The sequence below is a fragment of the Eufriesea mexicana genome, unplaced genomic scaffold (genome assembly GCF_001483705.2).
Source record: "Eufriesea mexicana isolate 0111107269 unplaced genomic scaffold, ASM148370v2 scaffold32, whole genome shotgun sequence".
NCBI classification, from domain to species: Eukaryota; Metazoa; Arthropoda; class Insecta; order Hymenoptera; family Apidae; genus Eufriesea; species Eufriesea mexicana.
This window is the reverse complement of record NW_016908213.1, coordinates 131908-150801: the sequence shown is the minus strand read 5'-3', so window position 1 is coordinate 150801 and position 18894 is coordinate 131908. Positions and strand designations below refer to the sequence as shown.

Here is an 18894-nt window from a genome sequence, read left to right as displayed (position 1 = left end):
AGAGGAAAAAGGAAATGTATATATTTCAGAGGACTCTTTCCAAATTTGAATACTACTTGGAATAATTGTAAATTTCTAGTTCTCTAATTAAGGCTAATCGTTTATGGTTCCATTATTATTTTTATCGTATCGTTATAGTAGCTGGGAATTATTAATTCAGAAATTATTGGAAATTATTAGGAATCGTTAGGAACTATCGAGAGTTATTTATTTATCTAAGAATTATTAGGAATAAAAGAAAATCAAATAGGATGAATATGTTGTAATATAGATAGAGGAAAAAGGAAATGTATATATTTCAGAGGATTTTTTCCAAATTTGAATATTACTTAGAATAATTGTAAATTTCTAGTTCTCTAATCAAGGCTAATCGTTTATGGTTCCATTATTATTATTATCGTATCGTTATAGTAGCTAGGAATTATTAATTCAGAAATTGTTAAAAATTATTAGGAGTTGTTAGAAATTATCGAGACATTATTATTTATTTATCTAGGAATTATTAGGAATAAAACAAAATCAAATAGGATGAATATGTTTATAAGTACTATAGACAGAGAAAAGGGGAAATGTATATATTTCAGAGGATTTTTTCCGAATTTGAATACTACTTGGAATAATTGTAAATTTCTAGTCCTCAAATTAAGGCTAATCGTTTATGGTTCCATTATTATTTTTATCGTATCGTTATAGTAGCTAGGAATTATTAATTCAGAAATTATTGGAAATTATTAGGAGTTGTTAGGAATTATCACGACATTATTATTTATTTATCTAGGAATTATTAGGAATAAAATAAAATCAAATAGGATGAATATGTTTATAAGTAATATAGATAGAGAAAAAGGGAAATGTATATATTTCAGAGGATTTTTCCCGAATTTGAATACTACTTGGAATAATTGTAAATTTCTAGTTCTCAAATTAAGGCTAATCGTTTATGCTATTTCACCGTTCTTTGCTTCGCGAGCAGGGAAAATTCCGGTTACACAAGGCTAAGAACGAAAAGAATGGAACCGCAACGAGGGACACGCGAGCTGTCAAGCTGATCATGATCGCTGCTTATGTTACAGCGAAAGCGTTCATACGTGTTACGATAATTAATCGAGGTGATACTAACCCGAACAGAGCGAGGGGAATAGAGCTAGCCCATACCACGTAACGTTTTTTCCTCCAAATCGAGACATTCACCACTTGCCTCAGACAAGTTTTCAAGTTCGATTTGGATTTCAGTTTGTCCCGTGGCACTGAGTTTACTGAAACAATCGTGGTAAGACGAATAATGAGACTACTTAATCCTAGAATTTCTATCAAAACTACAATTCCTCGAATTTTGTTGAAAAAGTAAAAAACAAAATATTGTTCTCGTGTGAATAATTCTCAAAAAATTATTTATTCCTCGTAAATCATTTACTAGAATCCATGAATGAATAAGTTAAAAATTAGAACCATTTTCTTTATATAAATAATCCTCAAAAATTACTTATTTACTAAATAATAATACATAACATATAATTCATTAAATTTGAATTCACAAATCAAAAAATTAAAAGTTAGAACAATTTCCTTTATATAAATAATTCTCAAGAAAATTATTTATTTACTGGATAATAATACATAACATATAATTCGTCAAATTCACAAATAAAAAAATTTAAAATTAGAACCATTTCCTTTATATAAATAATTCTCAAAAAATTACTTATTTATTGGATAATAATACGTAACATATAATTCGTCAAATTCGAATTCACAAATAAAAGAATTAAAAATTAGAACTATTTTCTTCATATAAATAATCCTCGAAAAATTACTTACTTGCAGTATAATAATAAATAACATATAATTCGTCAAATTGGAATTCACAAATCAAAAAATTAAAAATAAGAACCATTTTATCAACATATAATAAAAAATTGCCAAAATATTGTTTATTATTTACATTTCTGCCTTTCATGCTCGAAAAAGCAATTCCCAACAAACGAATAAAAATAAATTTCCCCAACTACTCGGTAAATAAAAAGCAGACAAAATTCCAACTAAAAACTCTCGTTACAAAAATGTTTTACTTTTCGCCAGTGGAAACAAATAAAAATAAAGGCAAATTAAAAGAATAATACAAAGCTTTGCGGAAAATACAAATGCAAGAGTGTCCGTTCAAAATGGAAGCAGGATAAAACTCACGTGGAATCGGCTTGAAGAGTATGGCGCACGCCATAACGACCGCGGTGAGCATGGCCAGGAACCTGAGAGTCCCTTCGAGTCCGAAACGACGAAGTATGACTTCTATCAGGTACGGCATAAGGGTTGTAAATACGGAGCTTCCAGCCGTGACGATTCCATTGACCAAGCCCAAGTATCTCTTAAAATAATGGCCCAGGATCGCTAGACTCGGCGTGTAGGCAAGACTCGCGCCAAGTCCGTACATCACTCCGTAGGTCAAATAGAGTAATGTCACCTGAAGCACAGCGATTCTAGAAATAACTCGAGTCGGTTATGACAACGCGAATGCCATGCTCTAACATCGAGGATAATGATTCTTCGTGAAAATCGTTCCGCCGCCTTCGTTTACACCTACCCTATTTGGGTTAACTTGGCCTAACGATATTCGATTTTATCACGTCGTTACGCGTGTCTAATCTCGTTATGGTACCTTGCTAAGCAGTAAATTATTCTCTCTGACAATGTGGACACGAGGGGACGTCAGTTGTACACGTAGAACGTGGTCGAAAGTATTTTGCTAGGTGAAAGATGGTTCCTTGTGCACAGATAAAGCAAAATTCGTGGCAAAATTTATGCGTCTTTCGGGTTCACGCGCAAAAATACGATCTTCGTGCGAAAAATCTAATAGTTGAAAATATTTAGACACCGAGGTACGTTTCGGTAAATTGATCTACAGGGTGTGCAGGAAATAGTGAGAAATATAGGAATTTTAGTGACGTATTTTACTTTGGTCAAAGATAAACACAGATTAGACAGCCATAGCGACATTTTGTCTTTTTTAGGAACTACGAAATTTTTATTCGCCTCGTAATTTTATACGAAGAGCACTTTATATGAAGAATTACGAGTATTTTCGATATTTTGTTCCTTTGATGGATGTAAATCGTGATACTGTGAAAATTGGAGGCCTATTTCCTAGACACCCTGTATATCTCGATTATTTGTGAAACAAGTAACTTATAAAGCAAAATATTGTCGATTAATTTCCAAATCAATATTAATCGATGATTTTTGGAAAAAAATATATTCCACGTAATTCCATAATTTATTTTTGCATAAGAAAGTACATTTTTGTAAAATATTTTCGACCATACAGTCTATTAGACACAAATTCCGATTATTTTGGGTCATTTCAAGAACAGAAAATGAAATATCTATTTAAACTATAAAATTCGGTATGAATTATTTAGATGATATGTAAAATAATCTTTTGAACAAATAAATACAACGATTCAGAATAATTTGTAAGCATAGACAATGAGGACAACAAAATCGAAAAAGGAAACATAAGAGATCATTAAAAAATAAGAATATTACTTATATTATTTAATAGTTAATATCTTATATATTATATTAATGAAACGTTAACTTAGTATCTATTATTAATCGTCTCTAGTAATTATCTCCGTTAAGGATTAATAAAAATAACGTAATTTTAAATAAATTGATATATTAACACTCGTTAGATTATATGCAAAATAAATAGAACAAATCCAGAGAAGTTATTTCGTGAAATGTATGTAATAAAAATAAATGAAAAAAAAAAGAAAGATTTACCTTGCTAGACAATATGGAGGATAGAAACATGCCACCGGAAGCAAGAGCACCACCCAAAAATGTGGTCGTCTGAATCCCAATTTTATCGGTGAGAATGCCAGAAATCGGCGATAAAAAGAACGTGGTACCAATGGTTAACGACCCTACCAAGGCTGAAACAAAGGCACGACCGCTTTCGACAATTTCTGACAATTTCTGACAATTTCGACAATTGATCTGCGGCAATTTGTCTAATACTACTGCTAACGTGTACGTGGAATCGTACCAAAGTTCACTGGAACGTTCCACTGTTCGATATCGTTTTTTCGAAAAAACGCACTTCTCTAATTCTTCTTGCGTATAATCAGCGATAAAAGTTAAGGAGCAAAGTAGTTATTCGAGAAATTTGATGTACAAATATAAACGATACCGTCTTATATAGTGTAAGATATAAATGAAAATGTGGCTCGTGTGATAAATGTACATATATAATATGTTATTAATTTTTAAATAAATATTTGCAAGGACCAGATCTATAGTAAAGTATCAGATAGAGTTTAAAAAGATATCTGATGCAAAAATTGGAAAATATTGCGATGTTTACGATATTTTATAAGACCATGTGATTTTATAACAATTTTTAAAAGGTTTTACAAATTTTTTAAAGTTAAAAATGAAATTATTTAATGCAAAAATTGGAAAATATCGCGATCTTTACGATATTTTGTAAGACCATGTGATTTTGTAACAATTTTTAAAAGTATAAAACAATTTTTTTAAATTAAAAATGAAAGATACTTACGCTTCCATGTTTTTCGTAAAAATAATTATACAATTTAAAAATGTAGAAATGTTTGTGAAAATGTATGATGATTCTATAATATTTTAAATGTATAGGATATTATTTACTCGTACTATTTTCATTTTCGATCTATGTATCTCAAAAAACGAACATCCCTAAACAACTACTTTGCTTTTTAAGTTTCGCCAGTAGATACGTGCTATTATTTCACAAAATTTAAATTGTATTTCACAAAAAGCAACACAGATAAGAAAAAAAATGTAACAAGTTATGACAACGCACTTTTTTTTATATGTATTAATTCACGTTCGAAATGACTTTCTCGTGTAGTACTGTTATCTCGTCATGTTGTTTTTATTTTTGATCGATGTATCTCAAAAAGCGAAAAAAGTACGGAATATGGAATAAAAAATATGAAATAATTTCTAAACGATTACCTTGTTTCTTTCGTTGATAAATAAATACGATATATATTATTATTATTTTATGAAATATAAATTATACTTCGTAGAAAAGCATACGTATTTACAAGAAACGCTATAACGAATTACATTTTGCGTTTTACATTCGCTTTTTCGTAAAAATTAATTCTCGTTCGAAATTTTTCCTGTAGTACACGTGTAAGTGTATACGTACACGTATCGCGACACGTGTTGTAATCCCATTTGCGAAGAAGAGGATCAAAAGGAAACAGAATACAAAACGTTACAAAAAAGGCGTTGTATGTATAATAGAATATTCAGATAGCAGAATGTCCCGATAGTGGAATATTCGGGGGATGGAAATTCTGATAACAGAAGTTCTATGATGCTATCGATATGCGACGGCACGTTTACTTTGATCTTGATATTGGTTAGTAACTTCGGGGTCTGGTAACTTTCTACTAACTTTTATGCATCTCGACAAAACGCATTTTTAGTATAATACGATAAAGGTAAACAAATCTTCTCGTTCGACGAGAAAAATGAACCGATATTATCGAGGAAAGAAAAATCAAAAATAAATGTACATATACACGTTGTGTAAAGAAAAATATTCGAACACACATACGTAAGTACATTCCTGCACACTCCCATTCTCCTATCACTAGCATAAGTACCGTATTCTGCATTTATTAATAATAAATTATTATTTATTAAATAAAATTATTAACAATATTATTAAATAATATTATTAGATATTATTATTAATGATAATAAATTTAGCACAGAATTACTAATTAATATGATCATTAATAACAAGCAATTGAATACATTAATATAAAGAGTCTAATCTATCACGAAATAACCAACTATACATTCGACACACGCTAAGAAGTAACCAAACTTAACCAAACTTACGTACTTACATTCCTGCATACTCTTATTCTCCTATCACTACCATAAGTACCGTATTCTGCATTGACTATAATACTTAACTGACCAATATAGAACGTATTATATTAATTAATATAATTATCATTGTAGCTATATTAATAATATTAATAATCACAATAATAATATATTTATAAAATTATTAACAATATTATTAAATAATAATATATTACTAGATATTATTATTAACGATAATAAATTTAGCACAGAATTACTAATTAATAAAATTATTATTATTTATTAAATAACATTATGAATTAGCACAGAATTACTGATCAATATTATCATTAATAACAACGAATCGAATACATTAATATAAAGAGTCTAATCTATCACGAAATAACCAACTATACATTCGTCACGCGCTTGGAACTAAATTTAACGCGTTTCAATGTACAGTCTACGTAAAAACGAATAACTTTATTGCGTCAGAAATAAACGTACAATGACTAACTAAATATTAAATGCCTTCTCGACGCACAATTCTCCATAATTGAATCGTAGCGCGGGGAATTAATTAATGCTGTTATTATTAAAATTAATAAATTCGGTATTATGAATCTTCCATTATCATTATTATTATGACACGTGCTAATAACGATAGTAAATCCAAGATAACAACACCAGGCTTGAGTCCATTATATAACACGAACATCCAACACGAGGACTGTAAAAATCAAATTATACGCGGGTTCCAATATTTCCCGTTATACCCCGGGAAAATCTCGAAGTACGTCGAATTGGAGCAAGATGGAACTGCACGCGCAACGACATCGGCCAAAGAACGCGAATAAATATGGCGCCGATAATAGAAGCACGAGAGCACCGTCATATATCCGATCTTAGATGTCGTTCAGAGTTCGTATTGTTTAGTAAAGACCTAGTTCTACTTTATAGAGTAACTACCCCTAGATTAATATTATTTGACCCTCGTTACTATTAATGCCCATGTAATTGTCGATTAATTCAGATCCAGGTTGTCCGGGGCATTGACTCCGCGGATGATTAGCCTGATCGATCGGTTTAATTGATACGCAACCCGATGTAATTATTCCATGCTTCACTAAACGCTGATTAAATCTTAGGACACGCGGCTATTCGCGGAATGCACTTTTAGAAACGGGCAATTTAGGCCACGCACTGATTAGCCGTATTCTTATTGGAACGTGCGCTGATCGGCTCGTCCCCGTCCCAACTTGCTCGTTAACACGTTGACTGCCAAGTACAAGGTATCTCGTAGGTTGTTTCCTTGCCCAGAACGCCTACTACGAGTTATCTCGTCCCTTCGTTATTTGCCAGATTTGTACAGCTACGAGGAAACCCGTGATATAACTGTAGTATAATTCAAGAGGAAAAGGTTTATACGAGTTTATTCGCGCGGAATAACATTTTCAGGGTTTGGGATCATTTTTAAGGCAACCTTGCACGCCAACTGCGAAATAATTTGTAACATAACCTAAACATAACCTAATCTGAAAAAACCCGGATCTAACTTACAATTAGCCTGATGCGCCCTATTTTACCTAATCTAAACACAGCAGAGCAAAGTAGATCGCAGGAAAGCATAGCAGAGCACTACATAGCGCCGAATTCCATCGAATAACAATTTTTAAGGTTTTTGATTATTACTATTGTAGCGATCAAGTTCTTACCCTCGCCAATAGATGGATTCCTACTTGAAGGAGGTTCGAGGACTTTCTCGCAAGTCCTCGGTGAAGCCTTGACCTTCCTTAAATAAAAATTCCTATGCCGTCTAAGTATCCTGGCCTAAGTCAAGGCCTGCTAGAATTTCGTAATTTCTAGATTGCTCTTGCTTACCAGTAATGTGTAATATAATCTTGAAATAAATAAAAATATATATACCCCATCTAACTCCTCGTCCCTCATCCCCCTCTACTCCTATTTATTTATTTATTTATCTATTTAATTATTTATCTAGACCACTCCCTGTACCTTACCCACTTAAAACCAAAAGCTGTATAGTTTTCGTGCCTTCCTATACATAGGCAAGCACGCATGCTAATATAAGATAGTTCTTAAGTCTATATTATCCTATATCCATCGATCTTATAGTCTAAGTTTTCATTTGTAACTCCTTTGTACGTTTTAGTTATTTTATATGTATATTATTGTATCTAGCTTCTGACACATTAAACGTGTGTTAAATTGGAAAAAAGAATTGGAAAAATGGCTTGCTAGAAGAAAGCCTTACTGATGAGTCCACTAGCTAGCCTAGGACGAAACGCATCCCTTCCTTTTCCTGTCGTCCTTCTAACCTGCTACCCTATCAATAGCAACGACGACCACGGGGATACCACTAGGCCAGCACCATAGGACACCAGTCCACCATCATAAGGAACCGCAAGAGCCGAGACAAAGAAAACAAGAGACACCACACTTCGTAAGAAGAGCTCCATTGGAACGCATCAAGGATAGTTGTGACCAGAAGATTTTTAATTAAATATATAAACCCCATGAGAGGATCCCCACACTATGTACTATAAATAAAGTTTTATAGTAATATAACATGATTAAATCAAATTGGCTTCTTAAAATGGTGAAAAGTTGCGTGGCAGTCAACGTGTTCATTCGACCTACAAATGGGTACTAATGTAGCTATCTACTAAGTGTAGATGCATTTCGTTCTTGCTCTCTATTAGCCAAGCAAACAAGGGATATGTGCTTCTGTCCTTTCCTTTTCGTAGTTGATCGTGATCAGTCGTGTCACGTACACTCCGGCTCATAAGTAACGGGGCTTGCTTCGAGTGTTAGTATACTGGTACTTAACAGTGGATTAGTAGTAGGGTATTAAAAACAGATTGGGAGACTAATCGTTTAGCAGAAGTTCAAGGAATGTTGCTAAAGGAATGTAATATTTAACCTTTTGTGCTTGTTTGATTTATTCTAGAGGACAACGTGAATCGAGGAGAAGATTACTGGTATTTGCACGGGGTAAAATTGTACAAGTTCGAAATTGTTGTAGATGGATGTTAATTAATATATCAAATTTATAATTACTCAACGATGCATGGAATATCGAAGTAAAATAATTCTATGTCTTAATTTGCATATGATTTCTCATTTACCATTTTAAAAATATCGTCGACTCTATGATAGAAAATTTTCGAATTACTATTTTTTTTAAAAAATACGAAAAAATCGCCGAGTGCAAAGAGATAATTTTTTGGGTACAAAGGGTTAAATATTTTTTTGTGTGGAAAAAGATTAACCCCTTGGCTACTATGGGCGCCTATAGGCGTTTAGAAATTTTGCGTTTGTGACACGGAGGACGCCTATGGGCGCTTAGAAATTTTACATTTGTGACACATAGGACGCTTATAGACGCTTAGAAATTTTGCGTTTGTGACACGCAGGGCACCTATAGGCACTCGACGTAGTTTGGCTTTCTGACACGGAGGGCGCTTGTTTTCACAAAAATGGCGCACATCGTAACTCAATTCCTGCCGTATGGTACGGCTGCTGCGTATCAAAATCTGCCGTAGTCAAGGGGTTAATATGTAGAACAAAATTTTTATATTCATACCGAATGATTCTAAACATATTTTGAAAATTTGGCAAACTATGATATTTCATTCTTATGTCGAATATTTAAAATTCTCTACACTGTTTTGTGTATGAAATTTTGAGGAAATTTTCAGATAAATATTGTTCAAATAAAATGATTCGTTTCGGTGCTATAATATTTTATTTGAAGATATTCATTTTTTGGACGCAAGGGGTTAAATATTTTTCACGTGAAAAGAGAATAACATGTAAAATAAAATTTTATATTCATACCGAATGATTCTAAATGCATTTTGAAAATTTGGCAAACTATGATAGTTCATCCTTATGTCGAATAATTAAAATTCCCTGCTCTGTTCTGTGTATGAAATAACAGTATATCCTATAATGAATCATACGTGTTAAAATCTAAAAAATCGATATACGATGAACACGTAAACACTTGTAGAAAGTGTAAACAATGCGTGATATAAAGGATATTATTATTATATAAATATCTATAGATAACCTTCGTACAACGCGGTATTTATAACATGCGGTTTCGATATAACATGATTCATAAATTGTATCCAGTTCTCACATATCATCGGGTGTCCATTACGTATTCACATAAACCGTCAATTTTATGTATAATTTATAATTCTATTAATTTTTCGTTTCGCGATATATCGTACATTTTCATGCAAATTGATAATTGAAATAAATAAACAAACAAACGAATTTTCTCTGAGAAATCATTTTTCGATCTCAACATATATTTTTTTAATAAAAAGAAAAGATTCGAGTGGAATTAAATAGCTTCGACTTGTGAACGGCTGAGGAATTATAAATATCCTGGTATTTGTCATTGTGTCCGTAATGAATCAGTTTATGTATACGGAATAAAGAATGGAAAGAACGATTGATTAAGTTCGCGTGCCTTTTACTTTTAAAGTCAACGAGCGAAATCGTAAATTTATTAGCTCCATAAATAGTCGTCGAGATAAGCAATGAGTTTAGCATGCGTCTTTCATCTTGAGGTAATACGCATTTGCACGCGGATTGCTAATTAAAAGTTAGGAGATATTAAGCATTCGGTGAGAAAATTGCTAAATAATCGTGTAATTTATAACAATAAGCAATAAGACAATAAATCGTTTGGTAATAAATCGATAAATCATTGTACATAAACGTAGAGCCGAGAAGCTTTTATTTATCATAATTCCGATATTTTTATTCAATAAGAGAGAGAGATATTTAAGAAAAGTAAAAAAGAGATTGTCTGAATGAAACCCAGACAGTTCAAAGATCCATCAATAAAACTATTACAAAGATACCGCGCTATCGGCAGAAAAATGGGTAAATATTAAAAATGGTGAGATAACACGGTTCATTGACTGCACCGCGAGTGCTTGGGATAATGATTGTCTGCGATAAAAAGAAAACCACGATTTTCCGTATTCTCCAATAAATTATCATCTTAGCTCTGTTTACGTTTATCGTTTGGTATGAAATTCAAACGGGGCAACAAATCACTTTACGAACATATTGAAGACATAAACATATAAACATATGTTTAATTAATTAATAACAATAATATAAACATATGTTTAATTGTCAATTGGAAATAGTATTGTTTTCTATTTAGTATTTTCTAATTTATTAATGCCTTTACGAATTTATGTAGAGCCATGTATAATGGAATTTTAAAAAATACCAATTTCTTTGTAATTTTAATCGCGATGCGATTATCAGTTATAAATCGATAATATAATAATTAGGATTGGAATTAAAATAACGTTAACGTAGCATCGTGTATTTTCGTCCAATTAATGCGAGAAACTTTCGATGTGATAGCATAATCCTTTGTAAGTCCGACAATGAGCCTATTAGGTAGAATTTCGTCTCGTTCGTGAATTACTTAACGTAGCGAGTAGAATATTTCTATAGTATTCTTACTGGGTACAATTCGCGTATAATTGCACAGAAATCCTCCAGACATTCGAAGATAAAGACATACATTGAGGAATATCAAAAGCTATATCATAAGCTACAACGCAATTCAATTTTCCTGCATTTTAATTAGAATTTTAATATAAGTATAATTTAATGTAGCTCTCCAGCAATTGATATAATTATCAATGTTTTATAAAATACATTTCAAGAAACTCATTTTATGAAAGACGTAAGAATACTCGAAATCCTATATTAGGTACACAATCAGTAATTATAAATAAAAAAGATTGTATTATATTTTAATTATAATTTTGATATAAATACAACTATCAATTTTTGCAAGATACTTAAAAGATATTTTATTCTATAAGAAATGAAGAAAAATTAGAATTTCATATAATTAATAATTCTAATGATTCTATATAATTAATAATTACGATACAAGTAAAACTGAAATCAGGTTTCCTTTTTTATTTTATTATTCAAAATATGAATCTTTTACTTTAAATGTCTCAACTTTCGCTCTAGATTTAAAACACAAGCAGTTAAACGGGTCTTAAACCTCATTCTACTCATAACTTTAATAGAAACGGTCAAGCAAACGCACTATCAGTGCCAACTAAACTCTTGCCCGAACTTACGAACGACAATGTACGTCTTTTATCGAATGTCTTATCAGTAAGGCAAAGGCTGAGTCAGGGAACATTCGTCGAGTGAATGTCCTTAGTTACGCAACTGGTATTTATTCTTTTTTCAACATATATCGATGTTCAAACAAATAGTAAGTAGCAGCTGCGCATAGCTTTATCTCTTCCTCGTCTACAGTACACATATTCCTCCCACTAACATAAATATTCGAACATTTTATCAGGTTCGAATCTTTAACGAAATGTGACATAATAGAACAATAAATTATACTATTTAACAGAGTCTCATATCACTTGTTCCAGTCTATATACCACCTTTAATAACCGGAATGTTTAATTAGAAATTATATATTAGCAGAATAAGTCGCTTATAACGTAATAATTTAGTTGTAGTCAAAAGAGGGTACGACTGAACAAAATTTATATATCACTCAAAATAGTCTTCCAATAAATATGAGTATTCGAACATGGTATATAACATTCTATACTTAATTCGAATCTTTGCTGAGAAATGATATGTTAGAATAATCAATTGCAATCCTAATTTAAGTATAGTCTAACAATTGCAATTCTAAGTTAGGTATAGTCTAGTAATTGTAATCCTAAGTTAGGTGTAGTCTAGCAATTGCAATTCTAAATTAGATATGGCCTAACAATTGCAATCTTAAGTTAGGTATAGTCTAATAATTGCAATTCTAAGTCAGATATACTCTATCAATTGCAATTCTAAGTTAGGTATAGTCTAATAATTGCAATTCTAAGTCAGATATACTCTATCAATTGCAATTCTAAGTTAGGTATAGCCTAGCAATTGCAATCCTAAATTAAGTATAGTCTAACAATTGCAATCCTAAGTTACCTATAGTCTAATAATTGCAATTCTAAGTCAGATATACTCTATCAATTGCAATTCTAAGTTAGGTATAGCCTAGCAATTGCAATCCTAAATTAAGTATAGTCTAACAATTGCAATCCTAAGTTACCTATAGTCTAATAATTGCAATTCTAAGTCAGATATACTCTATCAATTGCAATTCTAAGTTAGGTATAGCCTAGCAATTGCAATCCTAAATTAAGTATAGTCTAACAATTGCAATCCTAAGTTACCTATAGTTTAAGAATTGCAATCCTAAGTTATATATACTCTAGCAATTGCAATCCTAAGTTAGGTATAGTCCAGCAATTGCAATCCTAAATTAAGTATAGTCCAACAATTGCAATCCTAAGTTACATATAGTCTAAGAATTGCAATCCTAAGTTAGATATAGTCTAGCAATTGCAATCCTAAGTTAAGTATAGTCTAACAATAGCAATCCTAAGTTAAGTATAGTCTAAGAATTGCAATCCTAAATTAGGTATACTCTAGCAAATTGTAATCCTAAGTTAGATATAGTCTAATAATTGCAATCCTAAGTTAGATATAGTGTAGCAATTGCAATCCTAAGTTAAGTATAGTCTAACAATAGCAATCCTAAGTTAAGTATAGTCTAATAATTGCAATCCTAAATTAAGTATACTCTAGCAATTGTAATCCTAAGTTAGATATAGTCTAATAATTGTAATTCTAGGTTAGATATACTCTAACAATTGCAATTCTAAGTTAGGTATAGTCTAGCAACTGCAATCCTAAATTAAGTATAGTCTAACAATTGCAATCCTAAGTTACCTATAGTCTAAGAATTGCAATCCTAAGTTAGATATAGTCTAGCAATTGCAATCCTAAGTTAAGTATAGTCTAACAATAGCAATCCTAAGTTAAGTATATTCTAATAATTGCAATCTTAAGTTAGGTATACTCTAGCAATTGCAATCCTAAGTTAGGTATAGTGTAACAATTGCACTCCAAAATTCTCATATCACTCGTTTCACTCCACGTATTCCCCTACAAACATAAATATTCGAACATATTACAACTCTCCTAATTAAAATTATCACAGCACTCTGCTCGCTACTCACACTCCTCTCAAAAACACAAATATTTGATCATTCTACCTACAGTGATTCACAAAAGTATTCGAATGCTATACAAATTTTAAGAGAACACTCTAACTCAAAAATTCCAATTTTAATAACTAGTGTACGTATAGCATAATGAGTTACTCATAGTGCAATTTCTTTTATTCGCATATATTACTTCACATTCGTGAAATCGTTACTCAAACTTACAAGCCGATCTCTGTTTTTTAAAATATAACTATACGAGATGAAAAACAACTTTCCGTATAAAAAATCTTTAACTTTTGCTACCCTGTCACTCCATAATAAAAATTTCTCCGCGCAAGATCCCGTTTAAAAATCAAAAATATTCTCAAATCTTGATTTTACCCCCTGAAACTCATTTTCCGCCAAGAAAATAATTACTGCGTGCATAACTAGTTACACTTCACGTGCACGCGAACTTGTAATTTATTAAAATCAGAATTTTTGTATTAGAAAATTCTGTTGAAATATAGAGATACTTTCGAATACTTTCGTGAGCTACTATACTTCGAATCCCGGGAGAAAATTACAACGTCATCTTACACGCAATCCAGCAACTATAATACAACTAAACTATCTTATACCCGCCACTCTATCACATAGCAATCGAACATAGAAACTCACCAGCTTTCGAAGACGCGGCCGTTTCTCCAGACTCCAAGAGCCTCTTCTGCAACTCCAGGTAGATCAACGAGTACGTGTTTATGACGCTGAAGAGTATACCATTGATGACGAAACTGCCTATCAGGATCATCCACGCCCGCAGTCCCCCATCCGGCGGAACAACCACGTTACGATCAGCATCCGGGTCCTTCCTCGTGACGTCTTCCTCGTCCTTATCGGTCCTCTTCGATTTCACGATCGACACGTCGATCTTCACCGACGAGTTCTTCCTCGGGTTACCCTCGGTACTCGAATTCGACGTCTCCTCCGGTCGTTGGGACTCCTGAGTGTCCCCGTTCAGAGGACGTCGATCGACAGCCTCGTCGACCACGTTGCGAACGTCCGCGGAATTCCTCTTCGACTCCGTGTTCTCCGTGATCGTCATTGTTCAGCTTCTCGAGTGGTTCCACCGCTGAACGTCCTGATCTGTGGAAAAAATCAAAGGAACGAAAAAGGTCAGAGGCTCTCAACGTGGACGGATTCTCTATATCTCTGAAGAGATCCACGTTAATCCACGACGTCCTCGGTCCTCTTAGAGATGGATGGAACGAAGGTGAGATTATTAAGAAATGGTTCGATAATGGATTAGAAAAGAGAGGGAAACGACGTGATGGCACATCGATGGGATTCTTGGGATTGCCTCGCGTGAAAGGGTGGAGAACGAATTTTAGCTAAGATTTAGCTACTGTGTGTGTGAGTGTTGGTTTTATATGTGCGAATGAGGTAGAATAAGCGAAACTCATTTGGAATGATATAAATATAGTATGTGCGAGTGCAGTCTGGTATGAATGATGTTTGAAAAATGTTTAGAAGAATTTGCTACAATAAAACAGTTATGTGAGAATCGTCGAAGAGGAAACATGGGTATGTAACGGTTAATAAGAGAGAGAGAGAGAGAGAGAAAGAGAGAGAAGAATTTTGTAGAAAGTGTCAATGAATTTTTTATTTAAAATAGTTTATTACGAGTTGTTTTCATTATTTAAATATTTTTAACTAAATATACTAATGCGTTAAGTGTTAAAAAATGTAGAAGATATTGGTGTCCATTTCTATCCATAATTTTCTATTTCTTAAATAAATTAACCCTTTGCACTCGAGAGGCGCCTCTCAGTCGCCATTTAATCACATTCTAATGATTGATGTTAATTAATATATCAAATCTCAAATTACTCAACGATGCATGGAATGTCGAGGTAAAATAATTCCATTTCTTATTTACCGTTTTAAAAATATCCTAGACTTTATGGCAGAAAGTCTTCGAATTACTAATTTTCGTCAACGAAGAAACCGCCGAGTGCAAACTATTAATATCGTGAAAAATTGTTTGATTAATTAAATTTGTCATAAAGATATAAATTTCTGTATAATTTCTATGTACAATATATTTTTCCTGTATAGAATGATCTGCAAGATGTAAAAAAAGTAGGTTTATCAGCCCCAATTGTAAGAACTATATTTCCATCCCTGAAATCAGTGTTTCACAACCACATTAGAGTAACGAACACTTCAAAATTAATTAATTCTTTGTGACTCACTATAATTGTTAGAACAAAATTTTTATTTACTCGAATGTCAGATAAAAAGAAATATTAATTAATTCTGATATTAATTTTCTATCTCTTAAACAAATTAATATCGTGGAAAATTGTTTGATGAATTAAATTTGTTATAAAGAAATAAATTTCTGTCTAATTTCTATGTACGACATATTTTTCCTGTATCGAATGATCTACAAGATCTCCATTTCTATCCACGCTATGCAGTTTACAACGTGGTCTGTAGAGGTCTATGTGATTTATTAATATTATTCACAGAAGTTAAGGAACAGAGTGTAATGATTTGTAGATTTTTGTGCATCATTCATCGAATGAGAATTCGTGTAACGATAGATAAGTTTGCCTTGTATAAATTCTTTTTTTAATATTAATTTATGTATCTCAAGGAATAAAGGTTTCAGAAAAATTTGCAAAACATTGTTCTGCTTTTTAAGTTTTCCATAGTATATAGTTAAGTATTCTATAATAATCGAAAGGTTAATTTGATAATACGTGGAAACTATTTTTCAGTATGGAAGTGACGAGTGTAAGTTCTTCTTTTTGGATTGAACATACTGATTTCTGATTTCATGATCTTTTCCTGATGAAGAAAAACAGAAAAGAAGAAAAAAGAAATATATACTGACAAATTGATTATATTACAAACAATGTGTATATTTTCAACTTCTTTTAAACTTCGCTTATAATTTTCGTTAATTATTATACAAATTTATTTTTAAATCCCAGTAGACAATTTTGTTATAAAATATTTTTAAACCACGAGACGTGTACGAGACGTCGTGTATGATAAATTCTTGTAAATGATATCAGACAATGCGCTGACGAAGGAATTAGGATGTCTCGTTCGTAATATAATAGTATAACACGTTTAACATGTAAGGTAGATAAAAAGTACTTTCTTATTTTATGCAGTGATAAATCAATTTACGTACGAAAGGAGTGACTATGAAATATTACTTTCTGCGGAAATTCCTGTATATCTTGACAATACTGTAATTCATTACAAAAGTACTCTTGTTGCCCTGAATTATCGTCTCGCTACGAGGAGTCACGTCAAAAGCACGTGTTGGCACATGCAAAACGAGATATTTAATCTTAAATCTTCCCGCAACTATTCGGCTCTCGCATAACTGCAAAATGAAATTACTTAGGTAACTAGAGTGACTTTTAATTTAAAGTATACAAACTCGTAATCAGGCGCGAATATCTCCTCAGTTCCGAAATAAATTTAATTTTTTCGTTTGTCAGGAAGATCTTAACTCGTGTACAGCTGATAATTCTTTGATTTATCTAATTTTAAAAATCGATTAAGCTAAATTTTTCGTAAAAGTAAATAATTTAAAATAAGGTAAAAATTCGTTAAAACAAGAAGAAGAATTGTAAATGGATAACTCCGACGAGAGTTGTTATCGCGTGTTGATAACAAATTTTTATAAATATTAGAGAGAATACAGTTTTCGAAAAAATATTTGATCTGCGTTTTCTTGATCGATAATAATCCATATATAGAGAATTATTAAAAATTTATCAAATTTATAAAATCTGACGATAAAAATTGAAAAACAAACGAGCCATATCCGTTACTGATTACTTTCTAATCGATACAATATCAAATCGGAAAAAATAAAGAGTCGTAAAATCTGTTTTAAAATATCAAGCACGTAAATAATTTCAAGAATCATAAAGCGACTGGGAATATTTTAATTAAAAAGAATCTAATCGATTTAACAGCGAAGGTTAACCTTTTACACTCTACTGGCGCCATTGCGAAAGCATTGATAATCTGCAATTTATTATTTAATTTCATTCTCATCGACGAAGCAAAAATGCGAGTAAATATCTCTAATTTCGTCTTTCTTGAATTCAAAATTTTATTTTTCAAAAATATCTCATCGCTAAAGTGCGTGTTAGAGTTACTCATGGATAGAAAGGATAAAAAATAAAAGAATTCTCGAACTGAAAACGATTAAAATATAAAATAAAATTAAAACGTTGATCCGCTCAATAAGAAAATGATTTTAATGCAAGATCGAATGCAGGATGATCGAGGAGTGACTTCGACATCCGTTGTTGAAGTATTACATGCAACACGCTGTTTATTTGATAAAAATACGTGACGCGGACACCCCAGTAATGAATAAGTGAATCTAACTTATGCAAAGCGAGACAGATAAGCTTGATTTATATTCAAGTCCACAATCGCATTCAACTTCAATAACGCTGAAAGAATATCAATACGACTGAATTTTTGTTAGCTATTGATTTTAATACTAAATCTACCTCAATGGGTTAAATATAAAAATAAAAACAAGAAAAAGAGACCAAGAAATGAAACAATGAGAGAACATTTTTAAAAAATTAAATAAAAGAAAATATGGGAAAATTCATTATAAAAATTCATATCATATATTAAACGAAAAATTTGGAAGAAATTGTATGAAATTTTTATTTAAGACTGGAACTACCAACCCAATAAAAATAACTGGTCCCAGAATTTTCCTTCTTGCAATCACCGAACACATACACCTACTTTAAGAATAAAATTGGTATCAACTCGTATTAACCCTTTGCACTCGAGAGGTGAGCTTCAGTCACCATTTTATAAAATTTGGAAAATCGATATTAATTAATATATCAAATTTAACGTAATGTAA

The 18894-nt window shown here is 31.8% G+C and overlaps 2 protein-coding genes across 2 annotated transcripts in view; one reads left to right on the top strand and one right to left on the bottom strand.

Moving 5' to 3' along the window:
• Window positions 1-18894, top strand: part of LOC108553894 (hemicentin-2) — a 297689-nt gene that overhangs the window by 250775 nt on the left and 28020 nt on the right. The window lies entirely within an intron of this gene.
• Window positions 1-18894, bottom strand: part of kar (monocarboxylate transporter 10-like protein kar) — a 33068-nt gene that overhangs the window by 5732 nt on the left and 8442 nt on the right. Inside the window, exons 2-5 of the mRNA XM_017908997.1 lie at window positions 14646-15110; window positions 3781-3932; window positions 2185-2458; window positions 1121-1256 (exon numbers count right to left, since the gene is read on the bottom strand). Of these exons, the coding sequence (XP_017764486.1) occupies window positions 1121-1256; window positions 2185-2458; window positions 3781-3932; window positions 14646-15069 (986 nt within the window). The 5' untranslated portion in view covers window positions 15070-15110. The remainder of the gene's footprint in view (window positions 1-1120; window positions 1257-2184; window positions 2459-3780; window positions 3933-14645; window positions 15111-18894) is intronic.